This window comes from Pezoporus occidentalis, unplaced genomic scaffold, assembly GCF_034315485.1.
Source record: "Pezoporus occidentalis ecotype Australia unplaced genomic scaffold, CSIRO_AGI_Poc_V1 ctg147, whole genome shotgun sequence".
Lineage (NCBI taxonomy): Eukaryota > Metazoa > Chordata > Aves > Psittaciformes > Psittacidae > Pezoporus > Pezoporus occidentalis.
The window spans coordinates 320,499-348,032 of NW_026913284.1; the positions used below are offsets into that span (position 1 = coordinate 320,499).

Consider the following 27,534-nt stretch of genomic DNA (forward strand, 5'->3'; position numbering starts at 1 on the left):
CTACAGCAAGTGTATGTATTGAAGTAGATTGCTAGCAGGTATATTTTATCATGCTCCAATGAAATGCAATGAAGCTGTGACAGTTAATGAGTGCTGAGGAGCTACTCTATTTTTATCTTTTATTATTTATGTAAAGCTTCTTTCTCAGTCATTCTACTCCCTTTATTCTGAGAAAAGTTGCATTTTTTTCTTGGAAGCTGTTCTTTTACCTTCTTAAGCAGACTTGAATGTCTAGAAACCCATGTGTGGGTGCTCCAAAAATCGTGTTTCTTATACACAGCAGAAAGGAAAAGTGACAACAGGCTGAGAATAGAGCCTGTCCTGAGTGCGGCCTTTTATTCCTTCTCCCATTTCATCATACTCCAGTCACATGAATGAGAATGGTGGCTATGATCAGGCAACTGCTGAAGCTTTTCAGATCACTCAGAGCTGCTTTCATTAAATGGAACTGAAAGAAAATAAGTAGAAAATAAATCATTCTTGATGATTTTTTAAAGATAAAATTTAGCAGAAACGAGTTCAGGGAGAGTATGGGAAATAAAGGGTGGCCAAGGGTTTGATGAAAAGGTTAGGATTCATTTAGAAATCCCAGCATGACAAAAATGTCAGAAGGGGATGTGCACAATGGCCATAGAAACCAAACCCAAACAAGCTGGGAATTGTTTAAAGGTATGGACACATATTTCCTGTGTTCTGTTTGTCCTCCAGAATTTTTATGGCTTATATACTGCTAGCTATACTGCTTCTCTGCTGTGGCAGTTGTAATATACAGGCTTTTACTGGTACTACTAAAAAGTAAGCTGCCAGCAAAATCAAAATGCAAAAAAGAAAGACATGAATTACACTCCACTTTCTTTTTTATTACCTTTGATTTCTAAGGGGGAGGGGAAGACAGACAAAACCCCTCAAATCTAAAGCACTTTAATACTTTTTGACAGTACACCTGTAGTCTTTTCCACAGCTTTCCCCTTTTGTGCTACTGCTTCAAAGCCCAGATTCATCAAAGAACATCACTGAGGTCACAATGTTGACTTCCTTTCAGCAGCTCTTAGTGAAGGATTCTGCGTTGTTTAGCTTCTAAACTACAGACCTCAGTCTTATTTAAATAGTGTGAAAAGGCCTTTCTCCTAGTTGAAAAGTTTAATGTAACAAGATCCTTCCATTGAAAGCTGCTGAAAACTAAGATTAAATCAACACCATCGTGTTCTTTGATACAGCATCACCAGCAATAAAATCGGCCAAGGAACAGATAATACAAAGTCACCATTAAGCTTCTCAAAGTAGAGCATCAAAATGGAAAAGCTGCAATGTAGTACACAGGTTATGGTTTTAATCATTCCAAAAACCTTCTTAGAGAAACTAAGAAATGACTTCTGTGGGTTAGAGCTTGGAAGTCTGAGGGCAAACAGGCTGAGCCATCTGTGTCGATGCAGCATCATTCACATACTGTATAAAGACATTTTAATTTTTTTGTTTAAAAACCTATATAGCTATATTTAGCTCTGTTCCTGTTGTTACTTTTAACAAAGGAAGAGATACCATTACTAATGGCATTTCTGCACTTTTCATTTGTTCCTTTTGTATTCATGTAATTATAATGTTTCATTTTTCTTATGGCTTTTAGGAAAATGAAGAATGTAGATGCCTGCCTGTGTACACTTATTGCAGTGTATTAGTGGTATGGTTTAGACTCTATTATTCACCCTTACTGAGGTGAACAGCTCAGGAAGGGGAAGTTTTGATGTCCTGTTAAGGTGGATGGTGAGGAACAAGTAACTGGTCTCACTTCCCATTGCAGGAAACATTTTTTTGGAAACAGGGTTCACAGAATAGCAACACTTTCCTTATTGAGTGACAGCTGGATATTAGCAGCAACAAAACCTATTTACAAGACAAGATACAGAAATTGTTAAGAGGCTGGAGCAAAGAGCTTATTTTTTTTCAGATGAATGCTCTGCCCATAAGGGTGGAGAGCTCCTTTATGAACATGTATTGATTGTCTCACGTCTCACCTTTTGACTCAATGTGTTATTCATTTTTTTTTTTTAGATTTTTTTTTTCATTCTGGCTCATCTTCAGCAGGGGCTGAGGACACTCTTACCTAAAATAGACTATTGCATGGTGGTTAGAGCACTGGACATGAAAGAACTTGGCTTAAATTGCTTTAGGCAAAAGATGGGTTGAATCTGATTGTCCTGCTTGTGAGGTTATTGCATAAAGTAGGCAGAAGTATTCCATTTCCTGCTTTGTTTTAACTGAAGATCCAGGCAGCAGTGGCATTTCTTATAGCATTTGATCTTTCTGGTCTGCATTGTACATCTGTATGTAGGAAAGTATGCATGTATGTATTTCTATTTGTCTTGTTCACTGGTGCAAATGCTCATGCCACAGAGAGGGAAACATCATTCCTGGACTCCGGTGCTGGTCTGTCCATTGCTGTCAAAATCAGGTGGTTCAGGACATGCCCAGAATTAGACCATTCTGACATACAGGGAACTTGAAAACGCAAAAGGGCTTAAGGCAGCTGCATGATTCTGCAACAGCTGCAAAGTTTTGTATTGCTGATCAATCCTTTGATGCCATTTGCTAATGATCTCTCTCCCTGTCTGATCAGGAAGAGGAATCCCTCCATTCCTCCAGCCTGACTGCTCCCAGGTGTCTGTTCCTTGAGCTGTTCCACTTTATAGAATTCAGTATGTATCACCTAGGTAGAGATGTTTCCGAACTAACATGCCTACGTCCTATTTTGGATTAGCTATAGGAATTTAATTTAAAAAAAAATCCAGAAGGAAATGAAGAGCAGCAACATATATCCATTTCAGAAGAACATACTGGATTAGATTTTCAGGTGGTATAAAATGTTCCTATTTAGCTTTAAAATAATTAACACAGCTACCAATAGTTTTCAATAATGACAGCTTGCAACATTAAAAATAGGATTTCATTTAATTAAAAGAGACAATGCTAATAACCGTATTTGGATTTATTTTTCAGGTATTAATTTTATATTTTTCAAAAAAATCACACTTCAGTTTGATCATGGATTTACTCCAATATCAATGGTATTGATGTGTCAGCAGTCTATTTAACTAAAAGCCCATAATACTATAAAAAAAGGAAAAATGGTTGTGGGTATTAACATAACTGCCCTAAACCCATACATCTGGTTTTGATGGTGTTGTAAATTTGAGAAATGAAAATACCTACATTTTAAAACTTGATTGTGTAAACAATGTCTACAGCACTTTATGGTGTATAGATCAAACTGAAATTTGCAAAGAGCTGCAGATTCCCTGACACAGAGTAATGAGAAGGGTGCTGTTTTGCAGCTAGCAGTAGCCAGAGTTTCACACAATCTGTATAGCTGACTGCTCCTCCAGGCAATACTATTTCAAAACATGTAGAAGTGCCACTTCAGCTTTGTTTTACACGGTAATGGTGATGTCCAGTGCCTAATCAAATTAGATTAATTAGAAACATCCCAATGGACATGATCTAGGATTTGGCTCCTATTTAAAGGTGATATCCTGACTTTGAATCAGGTTTCAACAGCTTGTTGAACTCAGCACTTGCGTAATTGTTGCCGAACTGCATTTTTTTTTAAGTTGAAGTAGATATTTACAGCGGTCTACATCCTCTTATAGTCTTCCTTTTCTCTTTAGAAATTCCCCAGCAAATGAGGATAAAACACTACAGAATAACCCAGAGACAAGCAGTCCTAAAATATCTTTCCAGCCACACATGCTAACTGTGACCATCTGCGTATGCTTAATATGTATTCAAGTAGAAGACACAGCCTAGTCAACAAGGGAAAACAGCAGTAGGAAGGCTCCAATACTGATTTGTTACAACTGCTTCATGATTGCTTGGTGTTAACTCCAAGGAGTATTCCCCTGAAGTTCCTAAATATGAAAATAGGATGAGGAAGAAAAAAAAAGAAAAGGACACAATTTTAAATGCTGTGATTTAACAGGCAGAATTTTACTCTTCGGGCAGCTGAGAGATATCAAAGGGAGGACCTTTAGTACGTGTGGTAACTAGGATGACTTCAGATAAAGGCCATTCAATGACTGATATGTCGAATGTCCCCCATTTTAATTTATAAGTTTGTATTCCTGTATATATACAAGTAGCAAGCTGGAAAAAATTACTGTGAAAACTAAGTAAAGCTAATGCAGAAGACATTATCTATAAGATGATAACACAGCTAAGTGTCAGAATGAACATATTGGTGAAAGAGAGGATACAATGTATGACGAAACATTAAAAATGAACATCTTAAAAGGCCTAAACATTTTATGTCAAGGACATTTTATCTATTACAGACATACAGGTAATGAATAATATGTCCTCCAGAGCTTACAGGCTAAAAATCCAGGTGTGTGGCCTACTGGTGGCCCTGTGTGACTGTCCCCAGATCTCACTGAGAAAAAAACACTCACTAGGTGCTTTCTTCCTGCCCATGAAGAGAGAAATCACTGCAGGCTCTGGTATCTTGCTGTTTCTCAAATGATCAGAAACAAAACTTCTACTTGGTCTTTGCACTTACAGTAGAAATTCTATTCCTTTTGTAGTCCAGCTAAAGACGGGCTTTAATTCCTGATTTCTTGCACCAAAATGAGGCTATTTCAACTTCATTTGAATAAAGACAAAAACACTGATACAAACTGTGGCAAAGTGCAGAACTGGTGATCTTAGCACACTGTCTACAAACATCATACAGATATTGAATATGTAGATACTTGGAAGTATAAAATAAGATTTAAAGCTTAATCAGGTTAAGATTTTGCCTAATGAAAGACATAATTTAGATTTGTTCTGGGATATGCTATGCAATGCCCCAGATCTCAAAGAGCAGAAAGATAAGCAAAGCAAAAGATGAGAAAGCACTGATGAAGTAGCTAGATGATTTTTATAGAGAATGGGAAGAATGCCAGTGCTTAATCAAAGCTTGAAGTCATCGATTAATGTTTAATGATCAGTGAAAATAAAAGTATTTTTAGCATTAAAAGTGATAAAATTAACCTGAAGGCAGGCATAGTTTCATCAGAAAGAGTGAGATAATAAGCAGTTATGCTTTAACATTCAACAGCTGTTTTGAGTCTATATTTGGATATAGCAAGCATCAGTGCCTTCTGACATTGGAGTACAATTAAGAACAATTTCCTATCTCTTTTAAAGATGGATGTGAAAGGGTGCCTGCTAAAATTAAGCATTTTCAAATAATCAGACTTAGAAACTAGTAATCCAAGGGAATGGGCTATGTAAGTAATTTCCTGTTATTTAAAAGAGGATTTATAAATTTATAAAAATTCCAAGGAAGTGAAGGAATGTCAATGCAAATCAAATAGTTATCATTAAAAAGGTTGGACAGTGACCCATAAAACAGCCTGTGACTGATTTGCAGTAAAATAATGGGATTGTTAATTTGGAACAAATCATCAACAAAAACCGGGAGGCTGAAAATTATATATCTATCAGCATCTTTTCATGAAGATCATATCTTTTAAAGGGGTTTTGTTATGTTTTTCTTGTTCAGAATTAAACCTCTGAGTGACAAAAATAATTTTATTGCTATATTCTCCAAGGTATTTAACATATTATCAGGTAAAATTACCACAATTGCACTATATAAAAGAAATAAGCAAGACCTGTCAACAGCCATGAAATAAAACCACTTCTGTACACTCTCAGTTCAATACTAGAAAAAAACCCAAACCAAAAGCAACACTTCCCCCCCCCAAAAAAAAAACACCCCAAAACAACCCAAAAAACAAAACCCGACATGAACCTAGTATGATTCTTTACTATATATTAATGGATATAGTAAGTAAAGTCAGGAGGCATTCTTGACCATGCTTCTTTACGGTTAGAATCCCTATTACAGAGGAAGGAGAATGTATAAACATTTGAGGGTCTTCAAAGTACAGACAAATAACTGATTCAAGAACCTAGAGAAACCCTGATGATGAAAATTTGAGGAAAAAGAGTCTATACATCTCATCAGTGAGGAACAGAAGTGGGTTTGATCAATGTGTAGGTTTTAAAGAAATGTAAAAGGAGATATGAAAAGACATGATAGTTGCAGGCTTGTTGATCTTGACGGAAACTAATAAATTTGTAGAGTCAGAACACCACTTACTAAGTTCAGCTTAGTAGTTTTCCTTCTATTAAACACTTGATAGACTGAAGAAAGTGGTTTATGCACTACTGTTGCTAACCTTTATAACAAAGTTAAATTTCTTTTGAAATTTCTTTTGCAAAAACAAATCTCAAAAGTCTTTACTTTCTGTGAAAGTGGGACCTTAGAGGAGGTGGTCACAGTGGTTTACTGTATTTTTATGGATCTATAAAAGCTAAATTAAGGCTGAGGCATGCATTTAAGTGTTTTTGTCATGTGTAACCACTTTCAGAAAGCGGAATCTTTTTGCCAGCTGAGCCTTCCTGCTAGAGATGGTTTCAGTGACAGTGAACATTGTTGTATTATTACATATCAAGCTCCATTTCTATTCTGAAGACTCAAGGATGACTGAAGGAAGCAGTGCGATGGACAATATCTGCTTTATTTCTTCGTTATTGTGTATTTGATAATTTGTATTCTTAAAAAGTATGTGCTGAGCAGCAGCGAGAGGGAGGCTGCTACTTGTCTTGTCCAAGGTGTTGTGCTTTGGATCTCCATGCATAGAACTGGTTGGACTCAATGATCTTAAAGGTCTTTTCCAGCCTGAACAATTCTATGATTCTATGAGAGGTTTTCTGGCTGGTGAAGGAGACTGCACTTTACCTGAGGGCAGCTGAACAGGCTCTAAGAAGCTTTGGAAGTACAGGGTAAGTCTGAGATGTCCAGGAAATCAGTAGCCTTGGAAGCTGCCTAGGAATGCAAGGAACAGGCACAGAGACAGGCCAGCGGAATCACAGAAAGATGCTTTTCCTAAGGGCCTAGAAGGGATAGGCATTGAAAAGGTGGCTGGCTAAAGAGCGAGGATGAAAGAAAGCACTACCTCTTTCCATTCAACATTTCCTATAGTACTGGATTAGAAGGAATTAATTTACAATGCTCTTATTACTTCCATTTCTCTTACTCTGATTGTTCTTTATTATAAAAAAAATTATGTTTTAATAAAATCTGACTTTCGAGGATCACCATTTTTTGGTGCACTTCCTTCAGACAAAAGGCATGGGCAGAGCTCTTCCATCTCTGGAGACTCCAGACTTTGTCAAAAGGAAATCTCACACAACAGACACGGTCCAAATGCTCTGTTTGGAATCTGTCAGCAAGACTATGCTCTGGACAAATCTGTTTTTATCTATACGTCTGCCAAGTGGGAAAGCATCAATCCTTACTCAGAAATTTCTGTTGACGTAACTTCAAAAGGCTTAGAAGGAAACAACTGAGAGGGAAAATTGCAAATATTGCCTCCTTAGTACTTTGCCATTACCCAATGACCACCACTGTGGATCTCCCTCAAAGGATCTGCTAATATTTTTCCAAAAGCTGCAGCTGTTTCAAGTTTCTGCTTAGCCCAGATTTAGCCCGTTTTGTGTTTACTGAAGCTGCATTTTGCATGAATTTTTAAGATAACTGACTAGAAACTCTGGAATTACAGTAAAACCAGTCCAGCAATTCAATGTGAGCAATATTTTCTCTTTAGGGCTTACTCCTATATTGTGATATCATCGAATCAACATTTCTAAAGGAACAGATACCAAGCAGAAAAGTTGATGCTATGGATAATTTTCAGAAGTGTTTTGCCATTTTAAAATTGTGTCAGCCAAGAGTAGACAACAGCAGTTACAACACATCAAAAAATATCGATATGGCAGAAGTCAAAGACTGGAAGGCAATCCGTGTGGATCTGATCATAGCCCCTTTTGAGCAATATGCATATGCTCTGTTAGGCTGGACAGGCTCCAGGGTAAGTAACCACAGCAGTCCATGTTTCCTTAGCATTCCTAACCTAGTTTTGTTATTGCAGGACCATGCAGAGTTCATGGAGTTTTTAAAAAAATGTTCCTTCTCTCTACATGTCACATTTCATGCTGTCATCAGCCTGTGATCATAGATTGGAACTGATGAAGTCCTCACTGACATCTATGGATATGTTTCTAGAGGAGTTAACATCTATTTTCCTCACATCTTAGTGTTTCTGTTCATGAGCTGAAGAGCTTGATTTTCAGTCACTTGCGTTGTCTTTTTACATCATGCTAGTGCTAACAGGCAATTTAAATGGTTACTGAGTGGAGAAATTATTTGGAGAGTGTCACAGATTTTTACAGGAAATTAAATATTTGAGGAAGACATGTTCGGAATTGGAACCTAATTTGTTTAGTAGGGAATTGAAAACCATTTGACCTCTTTCTTTTGGGATTAGATAAAATGCTTTGTTTCACTAGTATATTAATTGTTTTTAACCTGAAAAAAAATGGCACATTTTAAAATCTATGCATTATTTTTGTTATAGAGTAAACTATGTTTTAATTGATATTTGAAGAAGTTAAGAAAACTTGATATTTTCACGATAGACACATAATCAATGGGTATAATATAAAATAGTACAGTATTTGTTTAAAAAAATTTCTATCTAAATGCAAACGCTGAATTCAAATGATTAATCTCTCCCTGGGCAGAATTAGTTTTTAATCTGTTCTACATGCTTGTCTTCTGATGCTCATTTTCTTAGGGAGTGACTATATGGTAGGAGAGCTCCTTAACCTGCTCTGAATGATCTTTTTGCTGTGCTAGAAGTAGTACAGATGCATTGCCACTCTGTTCTACTCAGGTTAATTGGAAACAGGATGTTTTAGACCAGGAGAAATGTTGCAACTGATGTATTATCCTGCTGAGCTGATCAGTTACTTCAGTCAATTGTCTTTTTTGAGTTAATAAAATGTATTTATTTGGACCTTAGATTAAGTTCTGCAGACTCTTTGGTCCTTCTTATCCTGAAAGTGTTTGGCTACTTGAAAGTTCTTCTCTCAAATCTGTTGTGGGTTGTTCACACTGTAAGAGCCCATCACTGGCTTACTTTCTCATGCAGTGCCCAACTATTCCCTGACTAATCAACTGAAATGATGGACCATTGCCTTTCAAGGCATTATTCTTTCAGATGATCCACTTTTTCACACTATAGTTGTTTAATTTGTAGGTATTAGTTTATTATTTGATTTGGTGTTGGAACTCAAAAACAGTAACAATTTTGATTTGTCAGAATTTTTGATATCTGCAATATTTTTACAGCAATTTGGACGTGATTTGCGGAGGTATGCTACTCATGAAAAGAAGATGATATTAGATAACCATGCCTTATATGACAGGAAAAAGGTACTGTTTATTCTCATAAATAAAGCTATTGAGATTTTATTTCTGAGTCTGCTTTTTGAGGTTGTTACTGGTATTTGAGTATATAGCATAGTTTAGCTTGATTCTCTATCACATAGGAAAACAGTCCCACCTTCAGAAGATGTAATTTTACTGACAGAGCCTGATTAAACCTGGACAAACCTTTTTTGGCATTGCTGAGGTAATTTCTGAAATTTAGCAAGAAACATACATTAGACAAAAGTGTTTTGGAGGCAACTGTGCAACCTTCACAAAACTGAGAACAACTCATCTGCAAGTATTTCAAAAAAGTATTTTACTGTCCTGATTCAGAATGAAAGGTCATTTCTTTGTCCCAGGCACAATTTTAACAGAGATTGTACTGATGCTTCAAATTAAAAATAGATTTTGAGTGTTGCAGGCACAGCCAGAAGGTCTAAGGAAGATTTTCCTAGGATATGATAACTAAGTGGACCTCAGGAATCATCCTGCTTTTAAAGCCCTGCAAGTAGAAGTCTGTGTGGAGTTCTGTTTTGTCAGGCTTCCCAGTCTTGGTAATAATTGATAGTTTTTCTGGCCTAAATGTTCTTGGGTGCAGTTATACTGATCTCTGCATTTATCCGGATTAATGTCTGTATTTGTATTAGGTCATTTTAATAATAAGCGAAAATCAATATTGAAGATGTTTATTGATGTTATTAAATGGGAAAGTAAAAGTACCATGTCAAGATTTTACATTGATCTTTTCTACATATTCCGTATAGAATGGAGACTGCTTTTAACATTTCTATTTACATGGAGCATTGTCTCATTGTTTGTGAGGCGCAGCAGTGCTCTAAACCCTCACTCAGTTTCAGCTGTCTCTGTGCTTGTCAGGTTCAGATGGCATGGCATCCTCAGTTCACATAGAAACCTGGGGAAATGATCAGACTAATGATCCATTTAGTCAAATATCCTGTCTCCAACAATTGTCAATAATAGATGATTCAGAAGAAAATATAAAATCGCATAATGGATAAGTATGCTATCAAATGTCCAAAGGGGGTAGTTTCTTCATGAACACAGGGACAGTGTCAGTGTCTGTCTTCAGGTTGGAAGAATTCAAAACATAAACTCTGTGGCTTAATATAATATAGCAAATACTACTATCTGCAAGTTAATATGTGCTCTCTTAAATAGCTTTTAGGGTGCAACAGATAACTGCACTAGGGAAATACAAACAAATTAAGAAATGCCAGTGTTATTTTTTGTGTGCAGCAAAATTTGCCTGCCTGGTGTACAAGTATATATGTCATTATATCTGCTGCTTTTACCCAGAACCCTAAGGCATTCAGTAATGCAAAAAAGACACTGTTTGTTCATGAGCAGCATCAATCAGTATTACTTTTTCTTTATTGCTTTTAGGCTTTGTATTTGGCATATCATTCAAATCGTTCTGGGAAAGAAAATGCGTATTTCATTGCATTAGCCAGGATGTTTCAGAGATAAATGATGGGTTTATTTTCACAATGCCCTCTGTGAAAAAGTTGCTCTTGTCTTCCCAAATTTTCAAGTAAAGAACTGAGGCAGAGAAAGACTTGAGGCCCAGAAAGCCACAGATTTGAAGGGCTCCCCTGTTTGCAGATGCTGGCCTGAACTTTCTCCTGTTGACTGTCTGCCTCAGGACTTTGAAAAATACATAGAAATAGGTATAGCCACAACATGTTTTCCACACCATCAGCTGTAGCTGTAACTGAATCTCCACACCTTCTACATGTCTGAATCTCAATTTATGTTTCCTCACTGCACTGCCCCAAACTGAAGAAACATAATTCATGGAGATTAAGAAGCAAGATTTACAAAATATTCCTTATTTCTTATTATACTGCAGGAATTCTATGACAAGGACAAGGAAAAAAAATCCAAACCTTCAGGGAAAGTTTCAACTGTCTTGATCATGAATTCTTTAATTTAGAATTTCCACATATCAAATGAAGTACATGAATAGATCGACCGTCCCTTTTGGTGGGGAGCGAACTGTGCTTTCAAATCTCTGTTTGTTATCATCCTCTCCAATAACATCAGTCTCCCTTTTCTCATTTAATCCCAGACATAGCCAGTTCACTTCCAAATTTTATTTTCTGCCACAAACCACAGAATTTAAAACAAGATTTCGTGTTAATCTGTTGATGCAGTGTATTACTGTTGTTGTCTCTGCTGCAATCTCAGAAATTGCTAAATTATATTAACTGAAATTTTCCACAAAGAAAGAAAATTCTAAGTCAGATATGCAATGTGAAAAATTTCAGACCAGGCAGCACTGAAGTTATAATCTGTTTAAACAAGGCTCTTTTATCAAGTAGTGTCATTCTAATAAGAATCAGGAGACACACCCTTCCCTAAGGGTTCCACTATTTATAATCTGATGTGTTAAAATAATTTTTATTTCTAATTTTGCAATTTTGTATTAAGTTATTCCTTTCTTAAGAATCCTTCTACACTGCCACCCAGTATGTAATGAAATCAAGGATGTACATAGTACAACAATGGTGTCTGTAGCTGTGAAACTTGAGATAATGACCCGTAGTGGAAGAGAAGATTGCAGTAAGTTGTGTGGCTGCCAAGCTTGATTAATTTTTAGAGTCATCAGGTTAGTCAGTTTCAAATCAGTGATAAAAATAATTATTAACTTTAGTGCTGTTTAAGGGAACATATACTCAAAATGTGGATTGGTAAGGCTTTTTTTTGTTTTTTAAATCTTAATTAGAAGACTAGAGAATCTTCTTTACTGTAATTCTAGCGCTTTTAGGTCATTTAAAAAACATTTGACTAGCGCTGATGTTTTATCTATTAAATTTAGATTGGAACATTGAGCACATGCATTTCATAAGGACATTTTTCTTTGTGGTAGGAAACCTTCCTTTCTCAAAGGAAAGCTTTCTCAAAGCTAAAAAACAATCAGGAAGCAGATATCCCTTGTGCATGCTGCTCAAGATCCCTCAGCACAACCTTAATTAAGTTTAATTAGGTACCACAGGTAAAAAAATGAATCACATCTTTCCTGTATTTCTCTCCTTGTTTGTTGAAGAGAGGTTGCCTGATGTCACTGGCTCTGTCTAGGCAGACAGGCTTTCATGCACAACTCTGTAACAGTCACTGGGTTATAATTCAGGAGCTGGGCCAAATCCGTTCTACTTCATTCTTTTATTACTCTGTACGTGTGTACAGCAAAAGGCATAGAAAGGTCATGGAGAACCAGACTAATTCTTGATCTTGATGAAGACCAAATCCTTTCTTTGAAAACACTTGTCTATCATTATTTAAAATTTTGCAAGCTGGTCTATAAAGTTATTTGAAATTTTGCAAGCTGGTCTATAAAGTTAATAAACCATGTGATAACATATATACTTTGATTTTTTTTTTTTCTGTTGGAACATAACAATGCCTGTAAGAAAATGTCATTATAAAAGTAAACAATTTCCTGATTTGCTCTGCATTTCAGTATACAATTTGGTATACTTTATTTTTCCATATTAATATTTATCTCATTATGTATGGAAGAGAATCCCCAATTCTAGCATTCAAGAAGCTGCATCAGGAAAAAGTCCTGGTTACTTTCATGTATTTCCAAAGGAATTCTAACAGGAATAGGGAGCATTAACACAGCAGTTAGGAATCAATTACATAGCTTTGCAGAGGGGAACAAAAGAAACAGATATTTCCTTTAGGGGCTCGTTACAAAGTTACACTGTGAAATTATTCCTCAGCTTTGATTTTTTTTAAATATATATTTTTTCCTAGCATGAATCTTTTTGGTATATTTGTGGGTTTTGGAAGACACTGTGCAACTATCAAACTAATGATTTTTTTTTTTTTTTGGTTCTGTAATAAAAAGGGCATTTTGTAGATCTTCCTTTGGTAGGAAAATTGTGACAACAAATATTTGAACTTACTATCAATTATCTGTCAGCCTCTTTTTCATATAAAGATAAGTGGATGTCCAAATCTGTGCCTCTTTAGAACTGTGTTCTAAAGCTATGGAAATCAGCACTTGTATATATCAACTTGAAATATGAAATTTCTGATTTACAGCAGCTGGAGATCAAACCTTACAATGATTCCCAGCCTTATGGAATGAAAGACTTTGTTTATCAGCCATCAGGAAGAAAGAAAAATTGTATATTCCCCATGTCTTGTAATATTATTATTGCTGTTGCGCTGGTTACAAATGACATGACACATTTATGAACTGGGCCAATAAAACTGTCACTGCAAAACTTTCCTGATTCATGAATGAGCAATATTCTGTCTCAGTAAAATAGAAGTGCTTATGAAAAAAACAGGATTTTTTTTCTGTTTGAACCATAAGTCAGGTCAAGTGAACAATAGGCTCTTTAGAAAAACTAAGATCATTAAGCTGGAAACCTTGGCATTTCTGGTTGTTTTTACACCCCTCTGTGATGGTTTAGGGTTCTAAAGGGTTTATCTCTTAACCCACTATAAAGAATTTTTGGTTACGACATGCATTGTGCTCTTAATCAGGAGCTAATAAGAGTGTATGCTCTGACCTCTGTTTTTATGTATTTATGTAATGTGGTTATCAGTTCACTGTCTGAACTGCAGTTTTTTGTGTGCATGTATATATAGTTTGCCACATACTGAGATTTGAAATGCGCTTTCTTTACAGTGATTAAAATTTTGTGATGTACTGGGGCAGTCTTTAGCAAGTTTTGACAATATCCTGACATATTTTTAACTAACTGAAATGGAGAGAGAGATAGTGGATCTAACTAAAGAAGAAACAGTTCTGAACCCTGTTTTAAATACCTGTCTTTAAGCTGAATAAATATCATCTGCTTGCATGAGAATGTAATAAATCTGTGATTTACTTTCACTTTAATGTTTTATTATTTTTAAAATGGCTGGCAAACCACAGGCTTTCTGTTCTTAAAGGAGTAGCTGTTCTTCAAGTATGAGTGCTTGTCCCCTTTTACAGTGCCAACAGCTTGGAATAAGATTCATGAACTTCAAAGGTTGCTGGTTGCTCTTTTTCCAAACTCTGGTGCTGTTAGTCAGAGTAGAACATCCTTGTCATGCAGAAGGTCACTGCAGTGTTTGAAGCTGGACTCTATGATATTGGATTTTTGAACTCTTCACCAAGAGGGTGGCACTGAATGTGGAATTACTCTTCTCCTAAGAAATGGCTCTAGGACTTAATTGTGTGCTTTTCTTCAGTAAGAACGTTACTTCAGGAAAAACTTTTCTTGTTCTCCAGAATATGAAATGCTACAATCCAGTCAGTTTATGAATTTAGCATCATCTTTAACTTTGAAGTCTGAGCCACCATAAATATAAAATCTGTCTGTACTCTTTGTGCCTTTACTTTGTCTCTATGATTAATCTCATCCAAGTCTCTATTTCTTCTTAATTTGACATAGTTTCATTCAGTTTCATAAACTCCAGTATTTTTTAGACTCCAATGTTGCTACCTGCTTTGTCTTGGGTACTATTAATACCACTTCAAAGTCCAGGGAATGACTGTAAAAAGGGTGGCTACAACTTAATGGTGTAAAATGTTAGTTTGAGAAGTTACTTTCCTTATCCTGATCTCAAAAGGATCCAACAGGCTCTTGTGAGCTACATAGAGAGCTGCTGTAGCCGTGGAAGATGATAAGCTATGTCTTTCTGCTGAAATTGACATTAACCAGTGTTAATATAGCTTGATTCCAGTCTTGAAAACACTAAAATCAAACTCAAATTCCAAAAATTCCATCATCAAGAAAAGCTGTGTTTTTAATTAAAGATTATTTTGATTTAACTTCTGTTATTACCACATTTGCTGGTAGCTGCTCTTTGGCATTGCTGCAAAATTTTTTGTTTCTTCTTACTCTTAAAATTCCACAGGAATGTAAGTATGTTGGAATCCTTCTTTTTCTGTTTTCCTTTTTCCTTCTGACTCTGTGTTTCTGGATGATACTGAGGTTGCAGCTTGCAATTCATAAATACTATGCTGTTGTGACCCCAGTCTTCCTTATGGCTCATCCCTTTGAAGATCCAATTCAGATACACAATCCTTGTTATATACAACTGTAGATCTACTGTGTTTGGGCTGGTTAAAGCTCTTTCTGCTCCTTCTGGTTCTCTGTGCATTGTTACTGAAAATAAAAAGTCCTTTTTCAGTTTCCAAAAGACCTGACATACTTGGTTGCTAAGACACTATACCTGTCACTGGTATCTGAATTGTTTACAGTGATGATTGTGAAAACAGTTGTCCCACAAACTTCCATTTCCACAGCCTACATAACGGTTAGTATTTAAAGGAAATGTTGAATGAGCAGGCTGAAAATCATGTGAAGTTTTATCAGTTAGATTCTTCAGGGCTGTGCATTTTCCAGGCTCTGAACTTGGAGAGATGTCTTAACTGCACAGCCAAGTCATTCTGAAATTTATGTGTAAAATTTTGCTCATACTATTGATGTTTTGGCTCAACAGAGAAAGCAATCAAGAATATAACTGTTAACATGTTTGGAAGGCATTCATATGCAGACTGGAAATTATCTACTCTATTTGTGCCTTTTCTTACTCTGCAGTAGGTCTGTTATTGCCTAGTACGTATGCCTTTTCTTGTATGATTTACAAAAAGTCATCGTGTCAAGCTGGTAGACTGATGTGAGTACAGTTAGCCAAAGGGTAGTGTACTGGTACACACAGGTGACATCAGAGGGCATATTCAAACAGATTTCAGGGTTTCATGTTCTCTGAACATTTTCTGAACCCTCTTTTAATCCTGATTTGGCTTGCAAAAAGGCAACATGAGAAGGAATTTTGACATTTGTCATGAAGTGACAATTGTGCGAGCTGAAGAGAGTGTTCACTTTATTGTAATATGGCCTGAGGAAGGAGGATGGTCCAGAGGTTTGACTTTCAGCTTGCAACTTAAGTTGCACTTTAGCACATTTTTATCTGTAGTTTTAAGTAGGTCATTTAACTTTCCTTGGTCTCACTTCCCAGCAGTAAAACTTAATTCCCGCAATAAAAAGGTGCAGTAAGTACAAGTAGCTAACCACTGTAGCAAAACCTAGTTCGGTTTAATGAAAGACTTTCATTATCCAGTGTTTTGCCTTTCCCTATAACTAGAAGTAATAAATCTTTAATGAAGTATTTTGTTCATTCAAAATTTGTTTGTTCTTTCAATCAGAGGGAAACTCAAATGTTGATACTTTCTGCAAAGAGAAATACTTTTTTTAATCTCAGCTTTGGAAACAATCCATAGATCAGGCTGTTCCAAACCTCCAAAGCTCAGGCAGCTCTTGGTGCTGCAAGCTCTGAGGTTCTTGGCTGGCTTCTTCAGGCTCATGGAGCCAACAGGCTCTGGGGACCTTGGCTCTGATGTAATTAAAAGGACTTATTTGAACTCAGGCTCCCGGTAGCCTGTCAAGCAAGTTGTTGAGAAGATGGGCAAGCTGGCAGGAGCTCAAATAGGCTTAGATTTTTAAAAGTGCCTGTTAAAATAAATTGTATTGGATTACTCTTTTCAGGGCAATATTTTCATAATTATAAATTTTTCATGAAACATCCAGATTCAGTTAAGTAGGAAAATGCCAACAAAACAAAATGCATTACTGTTTTGCTGAATAGATCTGTTCACAAGGCAGTGGGATATTATGTTTGTGTGACTATACATGTTCTAAGTAGAAATATCATTCCCTAGAACCCTGGGAAGTTACCTTCCAGTGATTCTCAGCCAACAGACCCCATGTATGATAGAATCATATTTCTCTGTAGAGCTGGATCTGAGGATGCCCCAAACTTAAGTACAAAAGATGCTTCTGAAGGATCTATTGTGCTATGCAAAGCCTAGTCCTACCACTTACACCATGGATAAATCTGAATTTTTTAAAATGCAGGATTTATCAACCTTTTTTACTATTATTTCCTAACTAAACTCCCTTATCTGAATTAAAAGTAGCACCATTACCAAATACTTCAGAACCCAGATTGTCAGATAACGAAACTTCTTTTTGGTTTTTACATTTTGGTAACTCTTTGGAAACAGTTCCTTGTAGCTACAGTAAGGAAGGATATTTAAAACTTTCTTGCTGTACTTCACACAGTTTCAGCTGTAGTGGGATCCTGTATTGCACTTTCTTGTCATTCAAGGTATATTCATTATTCTTGATGCCTTTTGCTGTTCAGCAGTTGCTCAGAGCCAAAGAGCCTGGCATAAGCCTGTTGTATTCATCTGTAATCACTTCTATTTCACAGGAGATGACTCTGCATAAAAAAAGAACTGGTTTCAACTGCTCTGTGCCAGAAAGTCTGAATGGTAGATTCCCTCAAAATGTTATCTTTTAAGCATGTGAGTGGGCATGTGGGAGTTAAGCTGAATGAGAGGTGGGATCGGCTAGATGCATTAAGCTGCTGCAAGTACTTTTCTCTATTTCTGTTTTTTGGAAGGAGATTTTTAGGGATGGCTTGTGGAACAGCTTCATGGCTGGATCATGGCCATGTAGAAAGTTTCTTTTCTGTACCTATATCACGCCACTGCCCAATGGAGATCTTTAAGCTGGTTGAGGGATCTGAGAATTGAATTTGTCTGCAGTTCAAGGCAAAAAAAATAACATAAATAATTAACATTGCTCTTTTGCAAAAGATTAGCTGGGGTTTCTAGGATATAATAGACTGATTAAATTATTAGCATATGAATGTTCTTGCACTAACATTGTAGGTTGTTGGTTTTTTGTAGGAGGAGGGTCACAAGCTCAGTGTTATTTTGAAGAGTCATTGGAGCAGAAAGCAGTTATTAGTTTTATGTCCTATAAAAATTTAAGATGGGAAATAGCTGCCTTAATGTTTTTTAATGCTAAAGATATATAATTTTTCATTTAAAAACCACTGTGTGAATTTCGATGGTATTAAATGTTACTTAGCTGTTGAATAACAAGAGAGGTGGTTTATGTATCTGCTCTGAATAGTAAATTCACAAAATGCTCTGAAAACCTCACAGTGAGACCCAGCCTTGCAAACCATTAAGTATTGTGTGATTACACTGATAATACTAAAACCCTATGCTCCCAACTTTTATAAGAGAATATTTAGTTTTTCTTTGGAAACATGTATGAGCATGACATGGAAAAATTATCCTGGGATTTCTTCCATATTGAAAAGATCACAGGCATGTAATAGTCATCACCAGGTATTGCACAGTCCTTAATTACTTGCCTGCAGAATGCAGTCTTATTCAGGAAAATCCTTAACTGACTTTTCAGGCAGGGCTTGCACATATCTGTAAAGCCAAATGAAGATGTGACTGCAGCCCAGGTGAAGGACTATTATATTTCTGTAATGCTCTGATGAGCTGGTTCTAGGGTGTCTGTAAGAATGTTAAGTTCTGCTACTGCCTATCTTTTGTCCAAGTAGTTGCTTCACAGACCACAGTGTTTGCAGGAGGTCGCTCATCCAGTCATGCCTGGCAACATACTTGAACTTCTAGCCTCCCTCATGATATTCAGATTTTAATCTGTCTGAGTCTAAGTCTGTGTTGCTGGAATGCCACTACTTTTGCAGTTGCAGTTACAACCCAGCCAGCTTTGTTTTCCAAGCATTACTTCTTTTCTGTCACTATGTAGTATGTTATTTCTCAAAAAACATGTATCACCGGGAAGAGCTGGCTATGATTCTATACCTTCATTTTATTACATAGAGATGTGTGATATTCACATGTGATTAACTGTGTATTCAGTAGTTATAGTCTTAAAATCAGTTTTCTTGTGTCATCTGAGAATGTTTACACTACCTTTCACTGAAAAAAGATGCTTGCAGAAGTTTATTTGCACAGTTAAAGATATTTTTAAATTTTTAAAAAAAAAAACTGGATGTTATAGTCTTATTTTGGCAGATGCTACTCTAAAATTATGAAGTTATAACTGTGAGACAGTCAGCCTTGAGAACAGCTTGATGAATTAAACATGCTGCAGCTGTAGAGTTTGCTTTAGATGTCTGCAGTAATGCCTGGATTAAAGTTAAAGTAAACATAAAGATCCAAAGTTTATAATATTGATTTCCAATGTGATCAGTTTTCACACGTTACTACAATCAAACACTGAGTCATTTTAAACAGATGTGCATACTTTCATTTATATTCCAATTCTTCTCTCTCTCAGGAATGTGGAAATTGCATATGTGATTTGGGGCTTAGTTCTTTTTGCAGCTGGTCTGTTTTTAAAAATTAAGAATTAAAATAATCTGCTTTTCTTACCTCTTGGTAAATTAGAAAATGATTATGCGTTTTCTTCCAAAATGTGCTTCTCCCCAGTGTTCTCTTGGCAATTTAAAAGCTTCACATGTATCATATAATTGTTCATTTTTACAAAGTCTGCATGCAATTCATGTATATATTTAGCTAAATTTAATGTTTTTGTAATAGCAAGGTGTACATCTTAACAGAAAGATAAACATGCCTAATTGTTGTTTCCTTTGTTTGGTGTGTTTTCTGAACAGTTTAGTGAAACCTGTATTGCTAATGAAAAGATAGAGCTCTCAAAATGTGTAAGTAGGTGCAAATCCAGAATATTAATTTCTAAGGCAGTAGAGAGCTAACCATGTGTGAGTGTTTTAATTAAATTATTCAATCAATATGCTTGGGTAGGTTATTGAATGTGGGGCAGGTAACAGTCTCAGATTATCTGTTACAAGAAGAAAGAAATTGATTGAGCAGAAGCTGGGTAGAAGGGAAACTATGTAAGGAAAGACCTAAAGATGAGAGAGGAACATGGGATGTGGAGTGGGACTGAAAATGGGAAGTCTGTGGTGAATGTACAGATTTGATAAGGAAGTGGACAGTGGCTAGACAAAATGATGGGGAATGGAAAAGGTGTATTTGATTAGCTGCTGCATAGTAGAAAATCTGTGTTGATTGAAGAAACTGACCTGAAAAAGGGCACAAAAAAGGAATGACTAGAGAGAGACATGAGTGGAAGTTTTATGGACTAAAAAATAAATTAAATTCATAAGGCTAATGCTCTAACCTGGGAACAAGAAATGGGTAATCTCTCAATTGCCCCAAATAACTGAGTAAAACCATGCTTATGTCACTTTACTCTGGATATGGCATGAGTAGTGTCTGTAGTTACATTAGAAATCTGAGGGGAGAGATCAAGGCTAGAGCTTAGTATGGGGAAGTGGGAAAGAAAGGGAGCTAGAGCAGATATGGATTGTAAAGATATGGATTGCAGATATAGATTGCTAAGACTGATCCCACAGTGGCCCGCAATTCAAGATCATTGCCATTGCTATCAGCAAATACTTGTTAGCCCTGTGGCACATTGTATTTTCTGCCTAGTGAAAGAAGCCTAACTATGTTACAGAAACTAAAGGAAGCAGTATTTCTTTGAAGAAAAAAGAAGTATCTATGCATATACACAGGAAAACTGAATTAAGGTTAAAATTCAATCAACCACATCCTGGGATTTCTTAAATTGCAGGTCTTTGATTTTTCAATCTCAATAATGTTCTTTTGAAGTGGTCTGTTTATAATGATCCCATATGAATTACACGCAACTGTGCTTCATAAAATCCAGGATTCTGCATTTTTCTTGTTTCATTCACTCACATGATGCTTTATAAAGAAAAATACAATAAGACAATTTAACAGTATTTAACAAGCTAAAGCTAGTGTAACTAACGTAGACAAAGAAACCAGAAGTATAGCTAAAGTGGAAAAGGAAGTAATCCCTGTTGATATTTTTAAGGACTTGTAAGCAAAAACAGAACCAAAATGTATTGCCTCCTGTAGTTCTCTGACAACTTGTGTCCTACCACAAAGTGCTATTTAACATATTAAATTTTTTGCCTGGGTTGTCAGATGGGAATTCCTGTTGATTCCAGATTAATTAAATTCTTCTATTCAGTTTGTATGCCCAAAACTGAAAACATATTCTTGCAGTCTGGATGACAATGTATTATACTCTTTATTTATTGTGGAATGGTTTTAATTATTAGAATTGTAATGGGAGATTTGATGCATAATGTTGTGTAGTGTTTTGCAGAAAAGTAGCCACATATCTGTCATTTTAAACAGAGAATAGTTCCATTTTTTTTGAACAACAAAGTTTACAAACTAAAATTTAGCAAATAAAAAAGTGCTTGTTCAAGTAAGTCAAAAGATAATGTTTTTTAATATCTTATTTTTCAAAGTGTTGGCTGTTCAGCATTGGTACTTTTCTGTCTCTGACATCAAAGCTACTTGGAGTAAGTAGGCTGCATGTAGAAAGCATGAGGATATTTTGTTACTCCATGTTATGAAATAGTTAATAAGATAAGTGCCTAGAATATCCTAATAGCCTGATTATTCTAATTTACTCAGAGGATATACTTTTCCAGAAATTTAATGTGAATAAACCTATAGCTAGAGTTATAGTTGTAAAAGAAACATTCAAGTATGGTATTCCTGATTAAAAGCACAGGACATGTGCAGTGGTAAAATGAAGTGAGAATTTATGGTTCTGGCTTCTATTATCTTCAAAAGTTATTCCTGCCTAGAATTATTAGAATAAATTCCACTGCACTATTTTGCATCAATACCATTACATATGACTTTGCCTGAGGGTATCGAGTCAATGGGTGATGCCTGTAATACTGCTTTTTCATCATGGTTTGTTATAATATCATTTCAAAGAGTCGTTTTTTTTTCTCTCTGATGTATTTATCATTCCGTTTGTAGCTGGATTAGGAACAGATTAGATTTTATTTTAAAGCAGGCATGGTGATGTGAATATTAGTATAGAAAATACCAGTTAAACATGAAAATTACATTTGAAGATATTATAATGTCAGAGAAACTTCAGCTTATTTGCAACTGAAAATTGTTATGATACCATCAAAGCAAAAATGCATAATGTCTGCACAGTTCTGTGGAATATCATTGTTAAACTATATGAAATACTTCACATTTCTAGTACTACAGTACTTCAACATTTATGTTCTATAATTATAATGAAATTTCTTGTACTGTTGATAGTTTTATTCATAAACATAGCAGAAATATTTAGCAAAATATCTAATTGCAGGCAAAGCAAAAATCACTAACAACCAGTCTTAAAACAAAATCTATAAAAAAAACCAAAACAAAAAAAACAAAAAACCCAAACCAAGCAGGAAAAGACTGGGAAAAGCAAAGAAGGAAAAACGCCTGGAAGTTGTTTGTCATATGGTTTAAGAAAGTACTAGAAGATAAATTCTCAGGTATTATTGCAATCCACAAAAATTAAAAAAATATATGTTGACCATAGTGAACATAAATAGAATTCAGAGTAAAATATACGTACGGGTAATTACTACAGAGTTCCTTAGGGTTAGATTCTGTCATGTTTGTTCTTTGAGCAGTGTCTTATTCTGGGAATGTTGTCTGACTGACTGGTGATGGGATAAGATGCTGTCCCTCTCAGGCTGTCTGGCAGCATGAACATCAGGATGTGGAGGAATTTCATTTTTTGATGTTACTACCTGACAATATTCATACTCCTCAAGACAGTGAATGCAATTATCTGAAATCTCTTGTATAATGACAGGTTTGTATTCATTTTTATCTGGAAATTGATTTACTTGGGTTTGTTTTTTTTTTTCTTCCTCTGTTCCCTCCCTTTGTTCTCCATAAAATTAGTATAAAATCATAACCATAAAATCAGTAACTTTCACAGTAGCTCGCTGTGAAAGTTACTGATTACTGTGATTCTTTTTAGCGCTTTGTACATCCTAAAGAGTCAGCTAATGTTTCAGAGAAGCAGCCACCATTTTATGGATTGATGTTATGTTGTATTTCCATCTTTTCATTGTAGATAGAAGGCACTCAACCTCATACCACTCAGTGCACAGCAGGAATTCCTGGATCTTCTGTAGAACATTCTCTACAGTTGATTTACATGATTCTGGGTTTGTAACTGGTATAAACTTGTGAAGCTATTTGCTACATTGAAGCTCTGAGCAAATGTATGATTTGCGCCAAAAATGTACAACATTTATTCTTGTAAAGCTAACAGTAGCATAGAGAAGGAAGAGAAAATAACTGGCTTCCTGATCAGTGTTTGCAAAGTATGCTTTCATCTTGGTCATTGCAAGTCAATAAATAAGGAGTGGAGTTAGCTGTAATCCTAAACTGCATGGTAGAATTGGACAGAACTGAATGACAGAAATCCTGATGCAGGGGCTGCACCCTTTTATCAATGGCTATAAATACATAGATTCAGGAGGCACACATCCAGCTATTGAAAGAAAATAGAATAATAGTCCTTGTGGGTAAACACTGATATCTCCAAATTCTGCTCCTGAAGTCAGTAATTTTTAAGTACTGATGGCAGCACAGGGCTCCTGTTAGTTATTTTAGTAAAAATCTCTGTATACTGCCATGTGTATACCTTTTTGCCATATAGCATATAAAATAATATCAAAGCCTCATGTCTTGGTTAGGGTGATGCTCAATAACACAAATTATGCATGGTAAGAGTAGAAAATATGCAGCTAGATATTTAGGGAAGATTTTAAAGAAATGTACTTGAAAGAAACTAGGTTTCACTTATATCCCTTGTATTTGATAAGACATACTAGTCAAGAAACGTTGCTTGTCTTTAGGTTACTAAATTCAAGCATAGACACAAGCACACGGCCATGACCTCCGCAAAATGCTGCTTTTCTTTAAAATCCCTTCCTTTGTACTGCTATGGACAGTTATCATGTATTTCCTCATAGGTTTCTGAAAACCTTGTGGCTTGTACCTTTCAAAGCTATTAGATGACCCAGTTAATCACTCCAGAAAGTGGTTGCTTTTGATAATGGGGAAAGTGCACTAAACATGTTTTGAACAGGTAGTGACTGAAACAGTTTAATTTTGCAGCACCCTTCCTCAACCTCCACTGAGCTGCTGTTTTTGCTGAGTCACTTTGCAGGCACTGCCTGCCCTTTCAGAAACCCAATCTCTCAGAAATCCTTTAAGATAAACAAAGACAGGTTAATGTATTTTAAGACCTTTATTAAGACCTGAAGAAGTTTATCTAGACTATTGCTTTTCCCCCGCCTTCTCTTTCCATTACTTTTTTGGGTACCCTTTTCTTCTTTCTTTTTGGCTGGCTGGTGGTTGGATTCAATTTGCATTGTTCTGTAAATTTTGGTTAGAGTAAACAGTTCTGTCTCATTTTATTAGAGATCTCAGCCTGGGTTTACATCTACCTGAAAAAAAAACAAAACAAACAAACCCAAACAGTTCAGAAGTGTCTGAACTAAAATTCCACTGAAAATTTCTTTTCACTATTTTCTTCAGTTTTACATCCCTTACTTGTTACCTGTTGCACTCATTAGCCATATGAAAGTGCTGAATGCCAGAAGGTCATCAGCATATTCAGTATTGGAAGAAATGTTAGCCTAGGAGACACCATTAGGAGGTCATGTCAAGGCAGTCATTAACAGCTTCCTCCATCCTTTTTTTTGTCTTTTGCAAGTTTTTTACTAACATCCACCCTATTGTCCTCTCCTCTTTTATTTTTACTTATTTTTAGAAAATGTTACTAGCCTCTCCATGTTTATGATTCCAGGATAAACCTAATTTGATGGGGATCAAGAATATAATCAACTTACAGTGTTTGTTATGGGACTTGCAGTAACCTAATTGCCAATAAATAGAATGTCCAACTAGTTGTGTCATAGAGTGAATTTGGATAATTTTTCATCAATCTGTCTGTATAATCTGATTACCTTTTTTCCAAGTGACCTTTCTGAGTGAAGATGTAAGTGCATATCTGAAATAGAACATATGTTCTCCCTGTCTGCCTTGTCTTCTCTCAGGCTTTCCTGACTCAGTCACTTTGACAGTGGTCCTCGTACTTGTCACATCCAAGAATTCCTAGACATCTGCATTCAATGTATTCAGTGGTTGGCCTTCAGACTCAACTTTTTGTTTGAAAAAATGCTTTCCTTGCCAGAGATTGACTTTTTTTGTGGCCCCAGTGTTTTTCAGTTTTCTTTTGATTATGAGCTGATAGAGTTATTCAGGCTAGTGAGGCAGAGGAGACTTCCCAGGTGAAAAGCATCAGTGAAATTACACGATTTCATAAGCCTTTTTTGCTAAGGTTCACCAGAAATCCATACACCTCCTTGTAATCAAATGAAAAAGCCTGTAGCATTGGACTTTCTTTAATTTTGCACTGAGAACTTACTTTTCTCTTCTCATGGAATTTGTGCATTGTTAGTCGCAGGAACATTTAGTTGTTAAAAATAGGAAGTAACTGGAATTATATTGATATAAATGGTTTGATGTGTGTCTAAGGACTTTTAACACCTAGTTGACAAAATTCATGCAGTAGAATTGAATTCTTGAATTATCAGAATTTCTTCAGATAAATTTGAGTCAGAAAGATGCATATTTTTCTAATGTAACTTTTTTTTTTTAATTAAATTTTAACAGCTAGGTTAACAATGTATGGTTTGCTTTCTGGATTCTTTGTTTCTTCCACCATTCCCCTCTTCCCTCCCCCACACTTTTCAGGCAGATACAATTTCTGGTTTTAGAGAATTTTGTAGTGCAAACAAAAAAAACTCTTCTGTGCAATTCTGAACATAAAATAAATGAAAACATAGCTTGTTCAAGCATTTAAATGTCTGATTATTTCTTTTTATCTCAGTATTTTGTGCTTGAGGCTATTGTCACATATTACAAATAATAATCAGAACAAGAAACAATTTTATGTTCTACAGCTACTTCTTTTGAAAAATTTCACCAATGGATTCATAGAAATGCTCAGTTGTTTGCCCCTATTCCAGCTTGTTTGTTTTATTTCTATTTACTGCTATTTCTAACATTTTCACAGATGAGAAATAATTTAATGCTACACCCATTTATTGTCAGAATATGTCTCTCAATAAAACATGAGCATTTTGTTCAGAAGATAGCTCCAATCAAACAAAGAATTTCAGGAAATATTACAACAAAAAGACTTCAGTGTATTGTTTTGTGGACATACAATTGTATAGACATTTTTGATGCAACAATCAGACTTCCTCATTAGCGGAATACCTTTGGCATGGTATGCATGAGTTGAGGTCAATATAATCTGAAAGTCATAAAAGAATGAAATATATACACACACTGAAAAGGACACATTATAAAAGGCTGATTTAGTAAAAGTAGCATCTTCCTAAGAGTTGCTGTAGTACTGGTATGACCTGTGTGCAGTGGTGTTGCCTCAGTTGGCCCAGTGGCAGAGAACAGATATGGTAACAATCTGGTCAAGTAAACATGCATGAACATGCGCATGGCTAATCTTGTGGAAAGTACTTGCTATTTGATGGATTGCCTACATTTCTGCCCTCACAATTCTTTCTGTAATGAATTTAATTAACAGCTATTTACGTTTTTTTATGGTGTAGAAATGTTATTTGATCACATAGGATGAGAGAAAAAAAAGGAGTGTGAGTAGTTTAATAGTATTGCACTTTTAATCTAATAAGGCATCGTAGTATGTTCTGTCAGTTGTAGGTCTTTGGTGTTAGGGTGAACTGCTTCAGTGATTGCTGTGGCCTTTCATATCTAAAGAAGTACTTTCACATCTTGGAACCTATTGCAAGCAATGTAAGTAGCATCATCTCCACATTAGTTCCAAATATCTTTAATTAGAAATCTTTAATTTACTTGGCATAAGTGATGACATATGAAGATGTCACTGAAGTGACAAATACATGTGTAAAATAAATTTAAGGGGCATTGTGTTATCTTTTACTATGGTTCACTAAGCAAGTCCTGTTGTTATCATCATTCATCTACAATAGACTTTACCCATAAAACTTATTTTTAGAGTGGCCTCTGTGCAAGCACAATGAGCAGCTAAGATTTAAGTTTGCAAATGACAGTCTGTCCTCTTTTTTGTGTTGTTCATTTATCATTGTCATGCTTACTGCCACTGTAATAATTCCAGACATGTAAAGTGATGGGGGTTTAGACTGCTTGGTATTTATCATTTTGTGTACTGGAAATACTACAGAGTTAGATATGATCATATTGCCATTATAGCTCCATTTTAATAATTTTAAAAAGGAAAACTAATATTAACATAATTAAACTAATGTGAATAGATGTCACATGTGAAACACAAGTAGGAGATGACCAAATTAAATGAGAAAATCCCTAAATACAAATGTAATAATTTGCATTTTTAAAGCATGCAACATTCCCAGTTACTAGAAGCAAAGTTGTA

General features: G+C 35.6%; 1 protein-coding gene across 8 annotated transcripts in view; it reads left to right on the forward strand.

Moving 5' to 3' along the window:
* DNTT (DNA nucleotidylexotransferase) overlaps positions 1-27,534 on the forward strand; it is a 109,416-nt gene that overhangs the window by 72,566 nt on the left and 9,316 nt on the right. For 3 of the 8 annotated variants that reach the window (XM_062610355.1, XM_062610362.1, XM_062610357.1), the window contains 3 exons: positions 7,653-7,916; positions 9,239-9,322; positions 13,391-14,217. In XM_062610355.1, the coding sequence (XP_062466339.1) occupies positions 7,653-7,916; positions 9,239-9,322; positions 13,391-13,546 (504 nt within the window). In that variant the 3' untranslated portion in view covers positions 13,547-14,217. Of the gene's footprint in view, positions 1-7,652; positions 7,917-9,238; positions 9,323-13,390; positions 14,218-27,534 lie in introns of those variants that run through there. The other 5 variants (XM_062610359.1, XM_062610356.1, XM_062610358.1 and 2 more) reach the window with 4 other exon arrangements.